The 24,852-nt window shown below is 39.6% G+C and overlaps 1 protein-coding gene across 1 annotated transcript in view; it reads right to left on the bottom strand.

Annotated features, from left to right (window-relative positions):
• LOC149218065 (uncharacterized) overlaps nt 1–24,852 on the bottom strand; it is a 241,062-nt gene that overhangs the window by 63,822 nt on the left and 152,388 nt on the right. The window contains exon 3 of the mRNA XM_089383789.1: nt 5,027–5,154. Within this exon, the coding sequence (XP_089239915.1) occupies nt 5,027–5,154 (128 nt within the window). The remainder of the gene's footprint in view (nt 1–5,026; nt 5,155–24,852) is intronic.

Here is a 24,852-nt window from a genome sequence, read left to right as displayed (position 1 = left end):
GGATTCATAAAATATCAAAAAAATTAAAATGTTTTAGTTTAGATCTTGGTATTGAGTTTAGTTAGATTTTAATTTGTTTTCAATTTAGTTTTATATAGTTTAGTTTTAAAATTAATTTAGTTTTAGAATTTTAATTTTTTTAGATTTTTAATAATATTGAAAAATAAAAAATCGAAAAAAAAAAAAGATTAAAAAAAAAATAAAAAATAAAAAATAAATTTCAAAAATAAAAATTTCGTGGAAAATTTATTTTTTGCCAGACTCAGTTGTTTTCAAGTTATATCTTTCATGCTGAATTTTCAAGTCGAAATGCGAAATTGATATCTGGTTATGATTCTCGTGGTGGTTTTAAGCATTCATCTTTTCGAAGTTTTCATTTGCTAGATATCGTTTTGGTCATGTGATGATAGATGGTTGCTGTTCATGGTCCATTTTTCTATATCATTTAACAAGTAATCGTTTCTACATCAATCTCTTAAGGCACTGGTCTGCTCAATTAATCAAATCCATCGAGTGCTTTTTATCGTATCTCGTGTCTCCCAACCAACTGGTTTGGCAGTTGGTCTTCACTATCTCGCAGGGTCTACCCCCCTTAGCCGCGGGAGACAGGCTTAAACGGAGGGATCGGGGATCAGAGTGACAGCCCCCGGTCTGAGCGTTGTCGTGTCAATCCGCGCGACAACAGGTACATTACACTAATGTGAACCAATCTCAAATAATGAATTGTTCTAAACAAAAACTAGTTCAGATGTTGATTCCTTTGTTGTAGTTCATCTTGTTGAAGTTGTGATTCAAGCTGAAGAAACTCAATCTTGTCATGTGAATCTTGTAAACAGGTTCGAATATCTGTGAGAATGGCTTTGTTGATTTTGACTGTACCGTCGACAGTAAAAAGTATCAGAGTATTCTGTAACTGTAATACTTCACCAAATTGAGCCATTTTCAACAATTGAAACTCAGCAAATGAAGGGTGTCAGCTTCAACTGAAAATGCACCCGTTTACAATCTAATTCAGTTAGTAAACTTACAAAAAGCCTATTTGCAAGTTACAATTCAAGTTTGGCAGAACTACTTGCAAACTCTTCTCCAAGGCAATGATTTTAAGCTCTAGTCATAGTGTTGCTGGTGGATCAGTTTGCCACTGCTATTTCACAACTCAATCATGTCTAGAAATAAATTGTGGGCATCTCAGAACTGCGATGGCACTAATAAAAGTCCATGAATCAATGCATTGAGAACTGTTGCTCACTCAAATTCGATAGATTCTTGAACACAATTGGGTATGAATCTGAACGTAATTGGAAATCAAAGCTTGCTTAGAACTTAAAGAAGCAGCAACAAAAGTAAAAGGTTTCATGCAAGATATTCCTCGTCAGCTATGCAGATAGCAATCTGCAATTCTTTATGTCCATCCAAAGCCAGATGTTGGAACTCTTCCAAATTCCATATTAGACTGCTAAATGGTTTTCTCATATATTGGTTTCAACGTGACGAATAAAGGATGGACTTGCACTCAGATATCACTCTAATCATCATAACAAATACTATCATTTAGTTTGTCCAAGTATTACTACTGCCAATTTATACATTCAGAGATTTGGATGGTGAGAATCAGAAGTAAAAATATCGATAGAAGGCCCAATATTCACGTATGAATGTAGAAAGGCTCTATAAATTGTTTTCTTGCATAGCAACTTGCAATCTGCAAAAAGGGTCAGCAGCATACAGTTGTCATTAATTGCCTTCACATGCAACCCATGTTATTCTATCACACACGAAAATAGAGAACTCAAGCTATAGCTGTCATGAAGTTGTGTAATGATAACAAACTTTGCTGGTCAAGAGAAAAGCACAGGAAGAGGCTCAAAATTTTCAAGAATTTGAACTAGCAGCTGAGTACTTTTGTTTCACCTAGACAAGACCCAAGCTAGAGCTGAAGGATTATATGACCCCAAAATTCTTGAAGAGCCAACTCCAATGAGCGGTCACAACTGGTCACTAAACCTGTTTTCAATATAGGACGTAATCAAAGTACAAAGCTCTGTGCAATGGCAGTGATGAGTCTCAAGCTTTCCGAATTGTCTCCTTCGCTGGCAGCATCTCAAGACTTGCAGACAAGAAGTGGACATATATTAGTGGCAAGAAATTGAACCCATCTCTGGTTCGAATCCAGTTTCTTACACCGTCTGGAATGAAGTCTACTTGACTGAGCAGGCCAACAGGCTTATCACTCAACAAATTTTAGAAGGCAAATTCTTCGAGTCATCTTCATTCTTCATCAACAGCTTTGTAGTACCATGAGGAACAGTAGTATCATGTGTAATTACAAATCAAATATCTCATTCCAAAGTTTGGTGGGCATAATAATGCATTGGATACATTACCTTCAGACGTGAGGGACCAATTACTTCAAGTTGAGATTAATTCTCCAAGGAGAAAAACAGATGATCAAACATCATTACATGTGCCGAACATTTTGGCTGACTGGAAGGAGACATCCCAAGCACACATTTTCATGGTAGATCGCTCCAGTTTATAGAAAATAATATTTCAACGTTCCCAACTCACAAATTTTCCTCTCATTCCCTCTCTTTGCTTCTCTCTACTTTTCCTTTGGTCTCCTTTTTTCCCTCTCCCTTTCCTTTCCTTTCCCCTCTTCCGTATCTTCTCCTTTTCCTGTCCTTTCTTTTTCCTTTCCCTTGCCCTTCCCCTTCTTTATATCTCCTGCCTCTCCTTTTCTTTTGCTTCCTCTCTTATTCCCCTTAGCCTTCTTGCTTTTTTGCTTCCCTTTCACACTATGCTTCTCCTTTAAGTTCCTTATCTTACCCTCTCCTTTATGCTTCCCTTTCACACTATCCTTCTCCTTTCGTTTCTTATCTTACACTCTCTTTTATGCTTCTGTGTGAGCATTTTCCTTTTTGATTTTATCTGTTGGCCTTGTTTTAACATTTAGTTAGGGTCATCGAACTGTTTTTCTTCATGCTATCTTACTAAGGACAGATACTTCATCTAAAATAAATTATTAAAATTTAGTAGTATTAATATTATAATATAGTATTACTGTTATTATCATTAACTAATAATAATATTAGTGTTTTTATTACTAGTATTATTATGAGTTTAATAATAGTATTATTGATAACTCTTATTAATTAATAGTTATTATTATTACTATATATTAGTATTTAAAATCATTATTAATATTAATATTATATAAATTGACTATTAAACATTAACATTAATATTAATACTAACATATTTACATATGTTTTACCCCTTTATTACTTTTAGGGTTTTCGTAGCATTTTGAAATTTTGCTGCTTTTAGAGTTTCTTGGCCCTAGTTTCCAGGTTCCATGCCAACCTTACATCCTTCTCCCTAGTTTCCTGGCATCTTGTATTTATCACTGGTCTGTTCCTTTCTTTCTCCTCGATTTTTCTGTCCTGATGATGGATCCTGCTACTGGAGTCAAATTGTCAACCACCAATATCTTAACTGTGGAGAAAACTTTGGAAACTCTCATTAATCAACCACTACTCCACAGAAGTTTAAAATCTACCAGGAACTTTTTCATTGGCTGTTTTAAGCTCTGCAACTTACACTCGAAAATCAGTTTGGTTAGATCTCATATGCCTCAGCAAAAGACTCATTCTTTTACTGTCTTGAAACCTGGAAATTATAAAATCCTATATCATACTTTAGGCTTACATTTGTAGTTCAAGAATCTCGTCATTTGCATCGATCCTTATTAGACTTAGTTGTTTAGGGATTACCTCCTTGAGTTGTAGAAGAGCCAACCTAAAGAATGGGAGAAGGTTATTGAGGTCTGTTGAAATCTTAATGTTCTAAGCTGTAACAAGCACTTATTACTAAACTTTTTTAAGCTGCAATATTATATAAGCAATTGTAGATAGAACATAAATAAAATGCACAATAGAAGACAGCGAAGAACAAAATGAGACACAGAGAATTTATGTCCAATAACTATGGCAAAACCCACAAAGGGAAAACTCAACCAGATTCTTCTTCTATTAGAAATCAAATGTTCAACAAAGATGCAGAGTACAATGAAAGATCAAGAGAATGAATAAGTTCACCCAAATCTGAACAAGTTGTAGGATGAAGATCATTGGTAGCAGCCGCAGCAGATGCACACACTGAATCAACCTTCCCTTCAGCTGAATCAACACTGAAACACTCCAGCACTGAAACAACCTTGGCTCACCAAGAATGAACACTGAAACACTAAAGCACTAAATCAACCTTGGCTCACCAAGTGCTGCTCTTACTCTCCAAGTCTCTCTCTCACAATCTTCTTCAACTCTCTGCAACTCTTTCTCAAGTTCAAATTCTTCTTTCACAATGCACAAGATGTGATGGGAGAAAGAATGAGACACATATATATAGGAGGAGCAATGAATCTGTGCCATAGAGGAGTAACTTGCATGCCAAGAGGAGTGTAACTCATGCCCATTTAGGAAATGTAACTCATGGCATTAAGGAGGTACGCATGCCTTTGTAACTTACGCTTTTAAGAGAGAGTGTAACATATGCATTAAAGAGTGCATAAGAGAGTGTAAGAGGAATCTTTTATGACGAGCTTTTATTGAGTGTAAGAGAGTATAAGAGCATTAATGAGAGTGTAAGAGAACATTATTGAGAGCCATGATTGAGTGACTTGAATTTCTTATTAATAATAATATAATAGTATCATAAGAATATTAATGATAATATTGATGATTAAGCCGAAATTTAACTATTAGGATTGATTGATGATTAGAAGGGGTTTTCTGATTTACTATTTTTAGAAAGCCATACTTGAAACTTTCTAATTTTATACTTTCTATTTTTAGAAATTCATCCCTAAGCTGCCAAATTTTCAACAAGGTGACAATGGATAACCTCTCCAAGTTGCCCATAAGTCTTCACTTTGTGAATTAGCAGTTTGACATCTTAGGTGAGGGTCTGAGTGGTAACAAGGTGCATAAAAAACTACGTGTGTGGGGTGTGATTGTGTTAAGCATACCTGTTTGAATTTCTCCGCATATATCTTTGTTGAATTTGGCCTTGTCCATGGAAATGCACTAAATAGAAAGCCACCTACACCTGTACCTATGCCTCCAGCTACAATAGAGCTCGGTAGATCGCCCATGACTGCAGGGAAAATCAAAGTTGCAAATCAGTACCAAGTTGATATTTATTTCAATTTAGAGCAACATGAAAATTGAATCCTGTTTCTCCTAGACTTGAACACAATTTGGCTTTTTCTTGATTCCTCCCCATAAAATAAAGCAAATCTATAGCCAAAGAACAAATTGGTATTTTTAATTCCCATAAAACTTATTGTGGCATCCTTCAATGTGAAGAGCAAGTACAACCCAAATACAAAATAGCAAATTTGTAATCATAAGAATCCTTCTATAATGCAGAAACACAGCCAGCTAACACAGGAATGATTCAAAGAATGACAAGTCATAAACATCAAGCACCATGTGATCTGATTTGTACAGAATAATACTACAAGACAGGAAAGACCTTGTACAGGGACAAATTTAGACAACTCATGAAATAAAAGCATCTGGCCTTGAGCTGCTGATTTGGGGTAGCATCAGATGTGCTCTAGCCATTGAAATTGGTGGAGAGGCTAAAGCACATGAGATCTCCAAGACCCAGAAATGGTTTGGACATATTGTACCCGGTTTGGGAGATATTAAAATAATTAATATTTTTAATAGAGTTCCTAAGTCTAAACTTGGGAAAAATAAAATATTAATGGCTATTAATATAAAACTAGGTTAGAAGGTTCCAAAAGTCATGGATCAAGCCAAAACTAATCTTAGCCTTTGATTAGAGATTTAATCTCGGCCGTTAAAAGACCAAAGAGAAAAGTATAAGAAGAGACTTGAGGGTCAGTTGGAGAACACACCAGAGTGATCAGTCATTCATTTTGCTAGAGCGGGGTTGTTAAGCAAAGTTGAATCAGTGATCAGCAGTGAGGGGCAGTGAGTACTGGACAAAGAGGCAGGGACAATGCCAAGAGACCATCGCAGGAGCAGAGAGTGAGAGCAGCAGCCAGAGCAAGTCACCCAGAGCCCAGCAGAGACAACACAGAGGCCTGAGGGACTGCGTCATCCACGCAGAAAGCAGCTGGAGTGACGCAGAGGGTCCCAAAGACTGCGCAGTGCCTTAAAGCGCTGACGCAGAGAGGTTTGAGGCTGATGCAGGGCAATAGGAGGCTGAGGTAGAGGCCAGAAGGCCAGCGCAGAACTTCAGAGATGCTAGAGAGGGTTTCGTGGCACAGGTTTTCTGAATACCTGTTTCCGAGTAGAGAGGTATTGCTGCCGTGTGTTTTTTCTCTGTCGAGTGAGCGGTTAGGCTCCCAGTTGTACTCAAGGAAATATTGCATAATAATAAACCCTCAGAATAGTTGCATCGGTTTTCCCGCATTGGGTTTTTCCGGGGACATTTGTCCAAAAATAACAGTGTTAGTTGTGTGTTTGTTTTCTTTCAGCTGATGATCTATAGATGTTGTGACTGTAATGTGTTTATTTCGGTATTTAAATGTTTTAAATAACTTGTTCGGAATTTACAAGTAGAAGAAATAAACCAGCAGAATACAGATTAATTTTCTAATGGATAGACTTAGAAAATTCAACATGGTATCAAAGCATGGTTACAGATCACAGAAGAGCTAAAGGCACCAACTGAAGCAGAGCATTTGCAGCAGAGACAGTTGTCCTAAGTGACAGAAGTTATTCCTTGCAGAAAGCAAGGGACAAGGGTTGACGCAGAGGGATGGCATCATCAGTCCGGGCCAGAGAGAGGCCAATGCAGAGGCTGAGGAGAGCAGAAACAGTCTCACGCAGAGGCCAGGAGGACTGGCGCAGTTGGCTGAGGGAGTTGTTTTGCTGGTGTCGGGATTGCGCAGAGCCAAGAGGCTCAATCCTTCAGTTGTTGGGGTGAAGGACGCTGTGGGCAGTTTGCGAGAGTGAAGCTGGTGGTGTACTCTGGTCAGAACAGTACCTAATAGGACAAAACCAAGGTAGAGGGAGTTGTTGCCGAGGCGTATTTCTAGCCAAGGAATCTGGATCAGTGTTGCAGTTGCACAAACGATCGGAGAGGGGCAACTTGACGATTGGCAGAAGGATTTCCAGGAGGGAAATCAAGACTCAGAGAGAGTCCAGAAGAGAACTTCCAGACGGAAAGTAGAGAGACTCGGAGGAGTCGAACCGAGAACTTCCAGGCAGGAAGTAGAGAGACTCGGAGGAGTCGGCAGAGAAGAGCAGAGAGATGGTCGTGAATGCGCTGAGGGGTCAGGATAGGCTGGACGGAGCATCCAACTTTGTGGTCTAGAAGGACAAGATCCTGTCCATTCTAGACAAAAATCGCATCAAGGGCTTCACCTTGAGAGTAATGGCTATCATTATTGACCCGATAGCTAATGAAAGGTACGAGGAGGCAATGGCCAAGGCAAAATGCATCATCCTCGATGGGGTCAAGGATCATGTGGTCCAACATATTGCCGAGAATGAGACAACAAAGGAAATGTGGGATACCTTGAAGACGTTGTACAAGCATACTTCCGTGCAAAGGAAGATGCTACTTGAGAATCAGCTATAGTCATACCAGATGCAAAAAAGAGAGCAAATGGATATTTTCCTCGGTCGGTTGAAGGAGATGCGGGACCAACTGACTTCCATAGGGGCCACGCTGGATCAGGAGTTGATGATAAGAACCGCACTAAACGCAGTCTCCGAGGAGTGGGAGATATTTGTCCAAAGCATACTAGGCAGGGTGAATCTTCCATATTGGGAAGAATTGTGGCCGACTCTTCGTCAAGAAGAGATCAGACAGCTGACCAAGACGGGAAGTAGCAGCAAAGGAGTCTGGATCAAAAAGGAAGAGGAAGAGGATGCATCTCTGGCATCTACGGGAAAGCAGGAGAAGAGGAAGAGGAAGGACCTCTCCAAGGTCAAGTGCTTCCACTGTGGGGAACTGGGTCATTATGCGACCCAGTGTCTTAGGAAGAAGAACAAGGGAGAGGCGTCTGACTCTAAAGCAACGCCAACGAAGATGGAGAAAGAAGTCGAGGAGGATGACAATTGTGCCATGAGTGCTCATTTGCCACTAGAGAAGAAGTGGGGAGACATCGAGTTGTAGTCAGGAGGACTACAAGCGATGAGAGGCAGGATCCTTGAGGTACCCAACCTCTTGGATTATACCTTGCTATGGGAGCCCCGAAGAGGTGTAGCAGGATTGGCGGATGTCGGTAGAGACGGATGCGGATGAAGCGACAGAGAGTGCTAGAGTGCAGGAGTCCCTAGGCAGCGCGAGGCTAGCGGGCTGCAAATGTGCAAGAGGCACAAGAGTGTTGCAACGGTACAGGATGGCACAGAGAGGTATGCAATGGTGCGAGATGTAGGGAGTTGTTGCAACAGCACAAAGGTAAGTAGAGGGAGCACTTGTTAGCAGTAGAGAGGGCTTCAGCATCGGGAGTGTAGTTCTAGCCTAACCGGGATGTCAGAAGTTGGGTGGATCAATTACTTACTTTGAAGTAACTAAGTTGCAGTGCAGTAGCAGTATGTAGTAGGACGATGCAGCATGATGAGAAGGGGATGTAGTGTAGATGCAGTATTGGGAGGATGGACCAGCAGTAACACGGACGCAGAGGGAGTTGTCGTACGGATGCCGCAGTGGCAGTGGCAGGGCCATGAGCAGCAGTACAGGATGCAACAATGTAGAGGATGTTAGGCGGGGAGGTCTAGCATCAGCAAAGGTACCGGGGCCGTATAATTAGAGTAATGCTCAGTGTGGAGTATTACTAGAGCACAATCCTTGTTGGCATTATGTTTCTGGTATGGCTTCTATGATTCATGTGTTGTACTTGATGGCAACTCATACAGGTGGCAATGCTCTGATCAGGCTCTCAAAATGTTGGAAATTAAGAGGTACGCAGGAGAATAGTTCAAAAGGTGCGTACCCGCAGGTACGCTGGCCAGGAAGTGCGTTCATACCCGCAGGTGACCCGTTCATGAGGTGTGTACCCCCAGTTCACTCACTTCAAGGCAGAGAAGCGCGCTCACGTGGGGTTTCTTATGTTTGGCCCGTGGTATTAAGCCCGTCGTTCTTGTTTCTATGGTTTTGGCCTGTGGTATAGGATCTAATTTGACTATAAATAGGGAAGGAGATCACTTGGCCAAGGTATCTTTTGAAAATTGAACATCTTAAGATCTGAAATATTGGGTTATCGGTTTAAAAGCTTGATCTATATAAAAGTGAGGTTGAAAGTGAATCTATGAAGTGTGATCTCTCGGGCGCATGATTAGATCTGGGCATCTGACTATCTGTGGCACACTGGTGGACTGCCAATTCGGCCCTAATCAGGGGTACGCAGGTGATTAACGGTGCAAGTGTGTGGGTACACAGAGCAGAAGGAGCAGTGCGTGGGTACGCAGAGCAGAAGAAGGCGCAGTGCGTGGGTACGCAGCGCGACAGAGGTTCAGGTGCGTAGGCACAGTGAAAGTACGCGGCGCTTCAGAAGCCGCAGGTGCGTAGGTACGCAGCGCGATTGCATCTGTGGGTGCGTGGCTACAGTAGAAGTACGCGGCGCGATAACATCTGTGGGTGCGTGGCTACAGTAGCAGTACGCGGCATGATTGAAGAAACAGTGCGTGGGTACGCGGTGCAGCAGAAGGCTCTCTGCGGGTATACGCAGGGGAGCAGAAGGTGAAGTGCGGAGCCACGCAGGCCAGAGAAAGAAAACCTGCGTATCTGTATTAAGGCATTTATTTGACTGACTTTCCTCTGTTGTTAAGGTGTTCTGGGTTTGGTTTACTGTTACTATTGATCTGGTTACTGCAGTTGACTGGGTGATTTACTTGTACTTGATGATCATTTGATATTCTTGGATCCAGTTTGAAAATTTATGAAAAGTGGTCCTTGAAAGAAAAAGGGGGTTGTAGCTCCCTTCCAGGAGAGACTGGAAAACGAGAGAGAGTTGTAGCTCTCTGCAGGTTGCAGCCTGCGTACTGGTAAAGGACTGCACCAGTACAAAACCATTGTAAAAGGAGTTTCTAATTTGAAAGAAGATAGAGACATATTGCAGCAGGTGGTTTTCACCCACATTGGGTTTCCACCTTACATCTGGTGTTCTTTGGTGTGACTATCTGTTTTCTTTGTTCATGCTCATTATTTTATGGTACTGACATGCAAAAATAATTCAAAGTATAAATAAGGAAGATTTATTAAAAGAACTTGATAATACTGATTCACCCCTCCTCTTAGTATTATTTCCAACAATTGGTATCAGAGCAGGTCCTTCAGAGAAGCTTGATCGCTTGAAGGAAGATCATTCATCATGAGCAACTACGAGAGGGAAGCATCAATCAGGCCACCAATCTTTGATGGGACAAACTTCAATTATTGGAAGGTAAGAGTTACTGCCTATCTTCAATCTCTTGGTACAGAAGTTTGGGATATCATAGATACAGGCTACACTTTTCCTTCAGCTACTCCTACAGATTCGGCCGAGAAGAAGAAATATGAAACAAATGCTAAAGCAGTCAATCCTCTGCTAGGATGCTTATCTCAAACAGAATTCGTAAAGGTTATGCAATATAAATCCGCAAAGGAAATATGGGACAAGATTGTCTTGAGCTACGAAGGAGATGAACAGGTAAAGCGTGCTAAACTTCAAACCCTCAGGATTCAGTATGAGAATCTCAGAATGTATAATGATGAAAGTGTGGCTAACTATTTTCTTCAGGTAGACGAGATTGTTAATTACATGAAAAACTTGGGTGAAGAAATAAAAGAGGCTATTGTGGTTGAAAAAGTTTTAAGATCATTGTCCCCCAAGTTTGAATCTAAAGTGTCTGCAATAGAAGAAAAGGAGAATCTACGAATTCTTACTATGTCTCAGCTACACGGAATTCTAACTGCTTATGAAATGAGAAAGGGAGGTCCATCAGACAGGAGAGAAGCTGCTTTCAAGGCTTCAGGCAAAGGAGACTACTATGAAGCAAGTCACGTGCCAGAAGAAGAAGAAGAATCAAATTTTGTTAGAAATCTTCAACGGGGTACTAGAAGGTTCAGAGGTAAGTTAACTTTTAAATGTTTTGCTTGTGGAAGAGTAGGTCATTATGCTGCGAAATGTCCTCATAAGGATAAGATGGACAAAGGAAAGGAACCTACTAGATGGAGCAAGAAACAGAATGCAAATAAGAAAAGCTACTACACTCATGAAGATAGTGATGGTCTATCAAATAGTGATGAAGATGAACGAGGTAATGACTATAAACTTTTAATGGCATTTGAAGATGATGATTACATGGATGCTATAGATGTGGATAGCTTTCATGAAGAAATTTCTAGACTCAAGACATGTATAGAAGAAAAGAATATGATCATTGATACTCTACAATTTCAGATTGATGAAAAAGAAAAATATCTTGAAAAGTTAGAAGGTGAAATTGTTGGTCTTAGAAAAGAGATAGAGAAAACAAAGGCTATTAATCTTAAGTTTATCAAAGGATCTGAAACTCTGGATGAGATCATCAATGTACAGCGTTCTCCACTAAACAAGACAGGTCTGGGGTATAATGGAGAAACTTCTCAAGCATCCACCTCGAAGAGTTATCTTGATGCAGCAAGAAGGAATGAGCAAAAGCACAATGGAGATCACCAGGTAAAGCAGGGACCAATTACAAACAACAACTATCAGGTAAACCAGGGGCAATCCGTCTTAAGGATGAACAAAAGCTACAACCAGCCACAGGTAAAATCCTCTCAATTTGCTTCAAGAATGAATGACAATAGAAATTACAATCGTTTGGCCGGAAGATTTGATAACCGCAGAAGTTTCTTCAATGGACAATGCTTCTCTTGCCATAACTTTGGTCACAAAGCAGCTCAATGTGTTGCATATAAAACGATCATGACTAGAGAAGCTCAAAAAACAAAGAAGTATGACCGGGATTACAAAAAGGACCTATAACAACTTTTCGGTTCTTGAAAATGAAGTTGAATGTTCTATTTGCAATAACTTTGGTCATGAAGATTCTGAATGCAGGAGCAGGTTTCAACAGACAAAGGAACAAGCCTCAAGCACCAAAACATGGAGAATAAAGGAACCACAAACAGAAAGATGTGGGATAGCATTTTATGCAGAGGGACAGGAAAATCTATGGTACATTGACAGTGGATGCTCGAAGCATATGACATGTGATAAAGAAAAACTTGAATCATATTCTGCTTTAGAAAAGGGAAAGAAAGTTTCTTTTGCAAATGATACTCCTGCAGCTATAAAAGGAAAAGGCACTGCTCAGTTAAAAGAAAAGGTTAAAGCTGGAAATGTTTTGTATGTTGATGGATTGAAGCATAATCTTCTGAGTGTCAGCCAGATGTGTGATCAAGGAACCGAGGTGATATTTAGATCAAATGGATGTCTTCTTCGTGATCTTGATACAGGTAAAATGGTGATCAAAGGTAAAAGAACTCCAAATAATCTATACATATTTGAAGAAGGACAACAACAATGCTATCTAAGCAAGGATGATGAACACTGGTTATGGCACCGGAGGTTGGGGCATCTAAGCTTTTCACAAATAAGGAAAGCATGCAAATATCAGGCAGTTCGCGGTCTTCTAGATATCAAAATTCCAGACAACACCATATGCAAATCATGTCAGTTTGGAAAGCAAACCAGAACTAACTTTCCAGAGAAGGAAGGATCAGCTAGCATGCCTCTTGAGCTTGTACATACAGATGTATGTGGACCATTCAGGAAAATGACACCTCGAGGAGAAGAATACTTGATACTATTCATTGACGATTTCTCCAGGTTTGTCTGGTTAGGACTTATGAAGCACAAAGATGAAGCATTCGAAAAATTCAAATCCTTTAAAGCCTTGGTTGAAAATGAATCAGGATACAAAATTAAGTGCCTCAGATCCGACAGAGGTGGGGAGTTTACCTCAAATGAATTTTTCGATTTCTGTGAAGAACATGGGATAAGAAGAGAATTCTCTACAGCTAGAACTCCTCAGCAAAATGGAGTAGTGGAAAGAATGAACAGAACAGTCCAACAAATGGCTCGTGCTATGCTTGATGAGTCTGGAACTCCCACAACTTTCTGGGGTGAAGCTGCATATGCTGCGGTTGTTATTCTTAACAAAACAAATGTCCGGGTAAACAGCACTCAAACTCCTCATGAGCTCTGGTATGGTGACACTCCTTCGGTAAAGCACTTCAAAATCTTTGGGAGCAAATGCTATATTAAGAATACTGATGAGCAACTTGGCAAACTTGAACATAGAGCAGATGAAGGCATTCTTCTTGGTTATTCTCCACACAGCAAAGCATACAAGTGCTACAATAAAAGACTTGGAAGAATTGTTGACAGCATTGATGTAGTGGTTGATGAGAAGGGATACATTCCTAGGCAAGTAAATCATGAAGATATCGAAGAAGATGAAGACTACCCTCAAAGACAGAATGATGAAGAAGAAGAACCTCAAGAAGATCCATAGGAGCAGATAAGGATAGAAGAGAAGACTCCATCCAGATATGTTCAGAAGAATCATCCAGAATCTCAGATTTTGGGGCAGAAAGAAGCAGGTGTACAAACAAGAAGAACAGTTGCAGAAGCTTCAAGCTATTTGGCATTACTCTCTTCCACTGAACCACAAAATGTGAAAGAGGCATGCAAAGATGAATGTTGGGTCAAAGCAATGGATGAAGAACTTGAGCAGATCGAAAAGAACAACACTTGGGAGCTGGTTCCTAGACCAAAGGATAAGAATGTTATAGGGACAAAATGGGTCTTCAAAAATAAATTGAATGAAAATGGAGAAGTAATTAGAAACAAGGCCAGACTTGTTTGTAAAGGGTATGCGCAGCAAGAAGGAATAGATTTTGAAGAAACCTTTGCTCCTGTTGCAAGACTTGAGGCCATCCGAATGTTCCTTGCTCTCTCAAGCTTTCAAAACTTCAAAGTATTTCAAATGGATGTGAAATCTGCTCTCCTTCTCCCAATCTACTCATGAAAGAATGAATGACCTTTTCCTCCTTTAATCTAACCCTAAGTGACTTCTGGGTGATCCCTAAATCCAATGGCTGAAATAGATTGAGATCTATGGCTGAGATTAAATGCTCATTTAAATCTAACTTTCTATTTTAATTCACCCCACTTTAATAAAGACCCCCTTTCTAATTTTTCATTGACTTTATAAAAGTCACTTTAAAATTAAACTTTAGTAACTTTATCACTTAAAGTCACTTTTAAATTAGATTTAACTTTATAAAAATTATAAAGTCACTTTAGGAGAAAAATTAAATTCTTTTGGACACTTTTCCCTAGGCCAAAGATCAAAGCCTTAGGGAACCACCTGTCCTCCGGTACCAAATTTCAACATATCACTCTAGAATAAGCATGGAGCTCTATGTCAGTCGCCTTTGTGTTTTTGGAAATGAAGCATGGGCCCATATCCCAGATGAAAAACATAAAACCTTAGAACCTAAGAGTGAAAAATGTATTTTTGTTGGATATTCTGAAGATGTCAAAGGATATAGACTTCTTTCATCTAAATCCAAAAATTTTATCATTAGAAGAGATGTAAAGTTTACTAAAAATATATCGGCCTACGAGCCTAGTTTGGCGGATGTGCCACCTCTCTCTATCCCTTCTACTTCTGAAAATATTTCTTCTTCAGATGATGACAGCGAGGATGAAAATCCTCCCCCACTTCTCGGGATCCTCCTTCAGCAACTCAACTTCCAAAATGTGTCTGCACTACTCTGGATGCAGCAAGTGCTCTTGCAGGTGATCCTACAGATCAACGTCACACTCAATTTGATAGAGCCTCTTTTTTACTGGCTCAAGCTCCCACGAATTATGATCCTGACACCTTTACAGAAGCTTCAGGCCATCCAAATTGGGACGCAGCTATGAATGAAGAATATCGTTCATTATTGGCAAATGATACATGGGATCTTGTTCCTCTTCCAAAGGGATGAAAACTTGTTAGATGCAAATGGGTTTACAGAACCAAGTATGGACCAAATGGAAAAGTTGATAAACATAAAGCTCGTCTTGTTGCTAAGGGCTTTTCACAAGTTGAAAGCATTGACTATACTGAAACCTTCTCCCCTGTTGCCAAAATGAACTCTATCTGCCTCGTTCTTTCCCTTGCTGCCTCTTTCAAATGGGAAGTCCATCAGATGGATGTTAAATCTGCCTTTTTGCATGGGGACTTGCATGAAGAAATCTATATGGAACAACCTCTTGGCTTTATACAAACAAACTCCAGCCTTGTATGTTGGCTTAAGAAATCCCTTTACGGTCTCAAGCAAGCCCCTCGGGCTTGGCAAAATGGATAGCTTTCTTTTAGATACTGGCTTTTCTAGGTGTCATTCTGACAATACTGTCTACACCAAGAAAGTGGGTAAGTCTCTTATCATTCTTGTTCTTTATGTTGATGATCTTATCCTTACTGGTAGTGATTCCAACCTTATAAACCATGTGAAGTTCGGCCTTAAAAAGCAGTTTGAAATGACAAACTTAGGACACTTGCATTATTTTCTTGGTCGTCAAATCTTGCAATCCAAGGAAGGTATTTCCCTTTCCCAGTCCAAGTATGCCTGTGATCTTCTACGCCACTTTCATATGGAAGATTGTAAGCCAGCCCTTTCTCCCTTTCAGTTTGGAGCCAAACTTTCAGTCATTTGTACTTCCCCTGAAGTTGATGATACCTTATACCGTCAACTTGTAGGAAAACTTTTGTATTTGATCCATACCCGTCCTGACCTTTCCTTTGTTGTTGGCCTTATTGCTCGGTTTATGCAAAACCCACATGAAAGTCATTGGAAAGCAGTTAATAGAATAATTTGTTATGTTCAAGGTACAGTTTAGTTTGGGACTCATTACAGTGCATAAGCATCCCCTCTATTGGTTGGTTTCACTGATTTCGATTGGGCTGGTGACCCCGAAGATCAGAAGTCCACTGCAAGTTCTGTCTTCACTCTTGGTTCTGGACCTATTACATGGGCTTGCAAGAAACAAAGCACCATTTCTCTTTCTTCAGCAGAAGCAGAGTATCGTGGCGTCATAGAAGCTAGTAAGGAAGCCCTATGGCTTCGTCAAATCCTGTCAAAGTTTGGCTTTCAACAACAGCATCTGACTAAAGTTTGGTGTGATAATCAAAGTGCCATTCAACTATGCAAAGATCCAGTCCAACATCAGCACAACAAACACATTGAACTACACATGCACTTCATCAGAAAGCTCATTCATGACCATGTTCTTGAAGTGCAATATTGTTCAACCGATGATCAAGTTGCAGACATCTTTACAAAGGATCTCACAGAGGCGAAGTTTACTAAACTTTGATTTATGGTTGGAGTTCAGGAAGTTGTCACTAAGGGGGGATAGGCTCTAATGCCTCCTTCCTTCTCCTATTGTGTCATATTTGTACATCCTTCAATCCCATCCCAAGTTGTTCTTAAGGGGGGATGTTAGGATATTCTGACACATAGGAAATAGTTAACTATAACTTGGTCTAGTGTAGAGTCAGGTAAAGTGTGTTTCTTTACTATGTACTTTTGTAACTTACAATCCAACGTTCACGATATGTTCTAGACATTAAGTGATCCGACGGTTCATTCTATCCTCGGTATTACCGACACTTGATCTATGGCTTAACACCCCGATTGGTCCATGATCTCTATTTAAAGAGCATGGAGGGTCATTTGTAGTGTGACCATTCATGAGAGAAGCTTATGTAAATTTTCTTTCTTTTACATTAATAAATTGCTTGAAGTGGTCGTGTTGGCTCAAGCCGCGAACTGTTTCCCTCTTTGAGGATTTTAACCACGTCAAGAATACTGGAGTATTGATCTATGATTTGTTTTTGAGCGGTGTCCTTTGGTGTTCTATTTGAGGAACTTACCCTGTAAATTCCTACAGTGGAATCAAGAGAAGGGTGTCTCCTTAAGTAGAGAACATCTCTAGGAGAAGAAGAAACATATTTCATCAAGAAGCTCACATAAGCAAGGTCTATCTCTAGACAAGCAACAAAGGAGGAGGACGAAGTGCTGGGGAGCAAAGTGTCGGAAGGAGGAAGTCTATGTGTTGGGGATTAAAGTGCAGAATAGAAGAAGGACATGACTTGTGCTTGGAGGACATCCTAGTCAAAGGTCTAGGATTTGGCATTGATTAATAAGTAGCTTCAATAAGAGAATCTTACCAAAGGGTTTTCCTCTTTAAGAGAGAGAATTTTTGGCCCTGGCAAAGAGCCAACATCTGTGTTCTTGTCTTTTTTATTTTGGTAGCAATTTGATGAAACACTCACTATAAGAAGAAGAAGAAGATCAAGTTAAGATAATTGTAGTAGTGCATCACAAATTGTTATCAAGGAGAAGAATCCTAATATACATCCTTGCCCTTGATTCTTCAACATGGTATCAGAGCTAAGGTGACACATCAAGAAAAGGGCATCTCAAAAACACTCATCAAGGAAGAACATCTACAAAGGTTGAAGCATTTAGCCAAGAAGTCCCTATCACATCAAGGACAATAAGGTCTACCATCTATCTTTCATCGAGAAAGACTACAAAGCAAGAAGAAAAGCCTTACAAAAGGGCACCTACAAAAAGGGAAAATCAAAGGACCTACATCAAGCTACAAGTCATCAAGCAAATCTCATCATCAAGCAAAGCCCACTTGGAGAAAGCAAGTTGAAGAACATCAAGATCTAAGGAAGGCAAGCCATCAAGTCTTCAAGGAGAAAGCAAGTCTACTACATCTCAAATCTATCAAGTAAGTATATGTCCCCTTCTGCATATACATCAATGTCTTTTTGCAAGGAAAGCAATAAATTGGTAGGTTTTGGCCCTGGCAGAGAGCCAACATCTGTGTTCATGTCTTTTTTATTTTGGTAGCAATTTGATGAAACACATACTGTAATAATAAGAAGAAGATCAAGCTAAGATAATTGTAATAGTGCATCACAAATTGTTATCAAGGAGAAGAATCCTAATATACATCCTCGCCCTTGATTCTTCAACATGGTATTAGAGGTAAGGTGACACATCAAAAAAAGGGCATCTCAAAAACACTCATCAAGGAAGAACATCTACAAAAGTTGAAGCATTTAGCCAAGAAGTCTCTATCACATCAAGGACAAGAAGGTCTACCATCTATCTTTCATCAAGAAAGGCTATAAAGCAAGAAGAAAAGCCTTACAAAAAGGCACCTACAAGAAGGGCAGATCAAAGAAGGACCTACATCAAGCTACAAATCATCAAGCAAATCTCATCATCAAGCAAAGCCCACTTAGAGAAAGCAACTTGAAGAACATCAAGATCTAAGGAAGGCAAGCCATCAAGTCTTCAAGGAGAAAGGAAGTATACTACATCTCAAAATCTATCAAGTAAGTATATGTCCCCTTCTGCATATACATCAATGTCTTTTTGCAAGGAAAGCAATAAATTGGTAGGTTTTGGCCCTAGCAGAGAGCCAACATCTGTGTTCTTGTCTTTTTTATTTTGGTAGCAATTTGATGAAACACACACTATAATAATAAAAAGAAGATCAAGCTAAGATAATTGTAATAGTGCATCACAAATTGTTATCAAGGAGAAGAATCCTAATATACATCCTTGCCCTTGATTCTTCAACATGGTATCAAAGCTAAGGTGATACATCAAGGAAAGGGCATCTCAAAAACACTCATCAAGGAAGAACATCTACAAAAGTTGAAGCATTTAGCCAAGAAGTCTCTATCACATCAAGGACAAGAAGGTCTACCATCTATCTTTCATCAAGAAAGACTACAAAGCAAGAAGAAAAGCCTTACAAAAAGGCACCTACAAGAAGGGCGGATCAAAGAAGGGCCTACATCAAGCTACAAGTCATCAAGCAAAGCCCACTTGGAGAAAGCAACTTGAAGAACATCAAGATCCAAGGAAGGCAAGCCATCAAGTCTTCAAGGAGAAAGCAAGTCTACTACATCTCAAAATCTATCAAGTAAGTATGTGTCCCCCTTTTGAATATACATCAAAGTCTTTTTGCAAGGAAAGCAATAAATTGGTAGGTACCAATAACTTTATTGCATGGAAGAAGAGGATTGATTTACTTCTCAAGGAGAATGAACTCCTAGAACACATCAAAGGGAATGTTACTATTCCTGCTAAGGAACAAACTCAAGCCTTAGCCAAGTACAATAAGGATGAGACAAGAGCTCAAAGGATTCTAATAGAATCCATTAAAGACTCTCTCATTCCTTATGTCTCCAAGTTGGAGACATCCAAAGAAATCTATGACAAACTATTAGAGTTATTCTCAGTAACCATAGCTGGAGGAGTGATAACTCTACAAATGAATTGTACAAAATGAAGATATCAAAGGAAGGAATAGCTCCCTACTTCATGGAGATCTTTGAGATGAGGGATCAACTTCAAGAGCTAGGGGAAGTTATTTCCGACAGGGAAACGACAACTGTAGTACTCAATACACTACTTAATGATTGGGGAAACTTCACATCAAGCATATATGCAAAGAAGGAAGCCACCCCACTAAGTGAAATATGGTCTCTATGCAAGACAGAGGAAACAAGACTCAAAGCAAAGGAAGATGTGGGATCAAAGGAGCAAGCATTTGCTACCATGGCCAAGAGAAAGGGAAAATTTGGTCCACGAAGAACAAACAACAAAGATATGTCCAAAATCCAATGCTATGGATGCCAAGAATATGGACACTACAAAAGGAATTGTCCTAAACTAAAGAAGGACAACAACAACAAAAGAAAAAGGGAAGAAGCTCATGTGACTCAAGAAATGAAAGAAGAAGACAAGAAGCAAAAGAAGGAAGATCCTCCAGATCTCTACTATGACTAAGTCTACTTCTTTACTTAAAGTCTTCTTTCAAAGTTTTGAGTAGGATAGGAGCATTAGGAATAGAATTGATCCAAAATGGATTTTGGATAGACTCCTAAGTCTAAGTGTTCCTCACAGAGGAAAAAAATGAAAGTCCAAGGAAGTTCCTGGAACTAGCCCCATTGCAAAGATCGTTTCATTCTGAATCTACTGCAACTTGAATGGGCAAAAATGGACTTAGGGTGCAGAAGTTATCGCAAAAATAAAATGCCTAGTTTCTTTGAAAAAAAAGGCAAAAACTCCTAAAATTGGCAAAAAACCCTTATGAAGGGAAATCGCATCAGAAAAAGGCAAAGGTCGAATTTACGCGAAGGCGGAGGAAACTTCGATCTGCCGATCCGATCGATCAGATCGGAGGTAGACAGAGATGCGATATCGGGACCATGAACCTGGCGATTGCGATCACGCGATACGCCAATCGCCGATGATTGGATCGGCGATGCCATATGCACAGAACCTCGGGCCAAGCAACATTGCGATTGCCAATATTGGTGATCGGCGATCGACAACCCCCGATGCTGATAAAAAGGTCGGACCCGATAAGTTTTCAAAACACAATTGTATAAAATTTCAAGTCTAGAAAAAGGGCTTTTTCAATGTAAATCACATTTTCGTGAAATGAACGAAAAATGAAAGAAATGTGAATAAAGTGATCAATCTAGATCCGAAAGGGTTGTAAAAGCAAATGCATATTATTTGAAGTCCACCATAAAACTATTCAACGGGATTTTCATGTTTTAATGTATTTTTAAATATAAAAGGAAACCATGGGATTTTGGGAGGACCAAAGGCGGTAAGAGGTTTTGGTCAGGCTCCGCCCAAGCCCATCCATTGGCTACCACGTGTCCAAGCCCTGGAGAGAGAAAATCACCCTTTTCGGGCAGTTAACTCCCGTACGCATGGGCTGCCCGAAATGAACCACAGCCATTGGATCTAGATCTTCCAAATCAATGGTGGAGATGCGATAAGCGACATAAAGGCGGACCCGATAGGAGTTATAAGGGGAATTTATAGTATTTCAAGTCCGATGAACAGTGTTTTGGCAGATTTTCCTGTGTTTTGCAGTGTTTCTTTGTGTAAATAGAAAATGTCGTTTCTGGGGATTTCAAAGGCCCGATGACCCATTCCATTACAGAACAGGTGGCCACCATCCCTGAAAGCGTTTAGCAATGATTGCTAACGCTCAGATCCCGGGAGCCAGAGAGCCCGAGAAGGAGAAATGAACAGACAGTGTCGATTGGCTTTTAGAGCCACAAGCTGACAGAATGACGAAGATAAAGGGAGTTACTGCTAAAACAGAGAATAAGCAGACAGCGTGTTGGCACGACAACGCTCGGACCGGGGGCTGTCACTCTGATCCCCAATCCCTCCGTTTAAGCCTGTCTCCGGCGGCTAAGGGGGGTAGTCCCTGTGAGATGATGAGACCAACTGTCGACCAGTTGGTTGGGAGACACGAGACACGATATAAAAAAGCACTCGATGGATTTGATTAATTTAGCAGACCAGTGCCTTAAGAGATTGTTGTAAAAACGATTACTTGTTAAATGATATAGTAATATGAACCATGAACAGCAATCATCTATCATCAGCTAAATCACAATGCTCTTAGAGTGACCAAAACGATATCTGGCAACTGAAAATTTCGAAAAGATGAAAGCCTTAAACCACCACGAGAATCATGAATTGTTAACTAGACATCATATTCGCATCTCGACCTGAAAATCTAGATCTCAGCATGAAAGATATGACAATTCCCGAAAGTCACTGGATCTGATGAAGAGAATTTTCCACAAGAAATTTTTATATTTTTTCAAAAAAAATTTAAATATGTTTTTTAATTTTTTATTTTTCAAAATTATAAAAAAAGGAAATTAAAAAAAATCTAAAAAAATTTAAAATTCAAAATCTATTTAAAACTAAAATCTAAAACATTAAACCTAAAATCTATTCTAAATAGAATCTAAAATACTAACTATAAAATAAACCTAAGTCTAAAAAGACACTAGATAAAATCTTTTTATTTTTTATTATTATTATTTTTTTTGTTTTTTATTTTTCATATTACAAAACAAAAAGCTTATATTAAGATTTAATTAGGAACTAAACTATACAAAATAAAAATCCTAAAAAAAGTTAAATCAAACCCTAAAGCAATTTTAATACATATCAAAAAACCTCTACAGTTAAATAACAAAGGCACTAAGAAAAAATCGAACCTATTTAAAATACAATTAAAATCTAAAAGAAGTCAAAACTATATACTAGGCTAACTATATACTACGCTAATGGCTGATCGAGTGGCAAATAAACAAAAATGAACCCACTGAAAACACAACCATGCAAATATCCAACACGTGAAAATTTCGATTTACCTGTTCCGCTTTGTTGTTTCGTTAGGAAAGCCCGACCGGTGAGGAAGATTTGAAACGCAGGAAACCCGCATACGAATGGATTATGAAGCACCTAACTTCTTTCTGATCCGTATAACCTCTGCGCGTTTGTATATAGAATGATAAACCCTTGCCCGGTGATGATTTCCAGCTCTGGACGCGGGGTTTTTGATGGCAGGGCAAACTGATATCTCATGCAATAGGCTTTCACATGAATAAAACGCCCAAACTGCTGGACGCAGATGGACTCACGCACGGTGCTGTCAAAACGAAGATTTCTTACCTTGTAGTCCTCGCTATACTGGATCGTTGATTGCCCCTACTGCCGGCGTGCACAGTTTTTTGATACCCACGCAAATGTTTTTCAGGAGGATAGGAATGCGTTTAAAGATGTCACCTGCCCGGACGCTGAGGATCGATGCAGCGATTTTTACCTTTATCAAAGTCGAAAATGTGGATTGAGGACCCCCGCCTTTATCAAAGTGGAAAATTTCTTGCAGATCGGTCAAATGCGTGTATATAAGATTCAGCCAGATTGCGTCCTCACTGTTTTGCACAAGTTTTAATAGCGGAATGCTGTATTTTGCAGATTTAATAACCAATATATTTCCCCAGAAAAGTGTGTTTCCTTGTGGTGGCAGACAGAAAACAGATGCATGCATTTGAAAACTACAAACCCCTGCCACTGAGAAGATAACCCTATATCTGCAATGGACAAAATCACCCAAGAAATGATATACGCCTTAAACAAAAACTGAAAACCCTAGATCAGCTAACATAATGTACAGATTATGGCCCCTTGACAGCCTGATTCAGCAAATGATAACAGAAATATTTAGAATATCATGTAATCTTGAACTTCACTGTGAACAGAAAGAAAATCTCTCAATGTAAAACAGAAAAGAAACTTTGAATGATTAACCCAGGGAACAATCAGCTGGGCTCTGCACAGAAAAGCCAGTGGGAGTCGGCTGGTTCAGCCTAGAACTTCCCCAAACGCCCACCTGTACCCTTTACCTAAAGATCTCCTGCACACCTCAAGCAAACATCAGTAAAGAGGGCAAGAAATGCTGCTAGATTTCAAGGAATAATGGAGATACCTGCCATTATTCCAGAAACCCTACAACATTCAAACCCTAGCACGTGAGCAAGATACCTGTACTCACAATACTCTGAAAACCAGCTACTATTTACTGCTGAAAACTGAAATATGCAGAAAAAAAAAACAAACATCTCACAGCAATTCCAGAGAGTAACACCAGCCAGTTTTGAACCCCAAAGTCTTCTTTTATTAATCAGAAATCAGTTTACAAGAGAGCTTTCAGTACAGACTCACAGATCAGATGAATTGAAATGACCCCCTAAGACCCTATATAAAGGAAATGATCCTAACGGCTAGTTCGAGTGATCCATGTAGAAATGATCTCGACCGTTGATGAGGATCAAGACATCTCTTGATCTCATCCGTCGATTTATTAACTTAAAATATTATTATTTTATTAGTTAGGGTTTTTGCTTCATTTTTTAATTTTTTATTATTTTATTATTTTTATTCATTTTTTAATTTTTTAATTCATTTAACATGGATCACTGAACTAAGCTTTCGGAAACATCACCTAGGACCTAGGACTTAGGACTCATGAGGGGATTTAAAACATTTCTCGACCCTCAGGACACATTACATCATGACTTTTACAATTTACATCTCAAGGGGACAAGCCCACTTAATACAGACCCTCATAAATCACCCAGCTCTGCGACACCACGATAATCTAGCAGATTAACATATAAGATTCTCCTAAAGTTCTGATGACAAAATCAATCCCGGCTTTGGGGTCAGGTTTGAAGGAAAACTCTGCCGATCCGTGGATCGGTGAGACGAAAAACCTTCCGGGACGAAGATTATCATCAGAAAGTTAGGTCCACCTAGGCAAAATACATACATGACTCATGTCTGCTAAGATTATTTACAATTAATACATGCAGACTGGGTTTACAACAAAAAATGATCAAGCTGCTGATGATGGCAGGATGGCACGGACATGCTGATCAGGTGCTGCTTCTTTCTGTCAAGAAAAACGGGGTGCACTGCATGGGTAGTTGACCAGTAGAGGTCAACATCTGGCTCTACTTGGGGACACGTTGCTGCTTGCAGGAATGTGAGAATCCAGAATCTGCATCCATACAACACAAAAATAAGTAGCGTCCATCCATAAATCAGCATATACATTAAGCACAGGAAAGAAAAAAGCTCTTCATTTATTAACTATCTAAAGCAGAAATGAAAATGCGGAAAAAAACAAGGAGTAGGGTTAGAAATACGCTACAAAGGATGCCCTACGGCATCAGATGTGTTCAATATAGTGCATACTGAGCATTTGCCTGCTTTCAGGCAAATCTGTCGGCTGCTTGTCGGATGTGCCATGTCCAATTTTGCATATGGTAGGACTCTTTCCTATCCGAAAATCAAGCTGCTCACGGCCGTCTGATGCATCAAATCTTCGTCTAATCTTCTTCCTCTTGCGCTTCT

Source organism: Pinus tabuliformis, chromosome Q (genome assembly GCF_031772625.1).
Source record: "Pinus tabuliformis cultivar Carrire ecotype Pingquan chromosome Q, CPIR1, whole genome shotgun sequence".
Classification (NCBI taxonomy): Eukaryota; Viridiplantae; Streptophyta; class Pinopsida; order Pinales; family Pinaceae; genus Pinus; species Pinus tabuliformis.
Note: the sequence above shows the minus strand (reverse complement) of the source record. Positions and strands in the feature narration are given on the sequence as shown.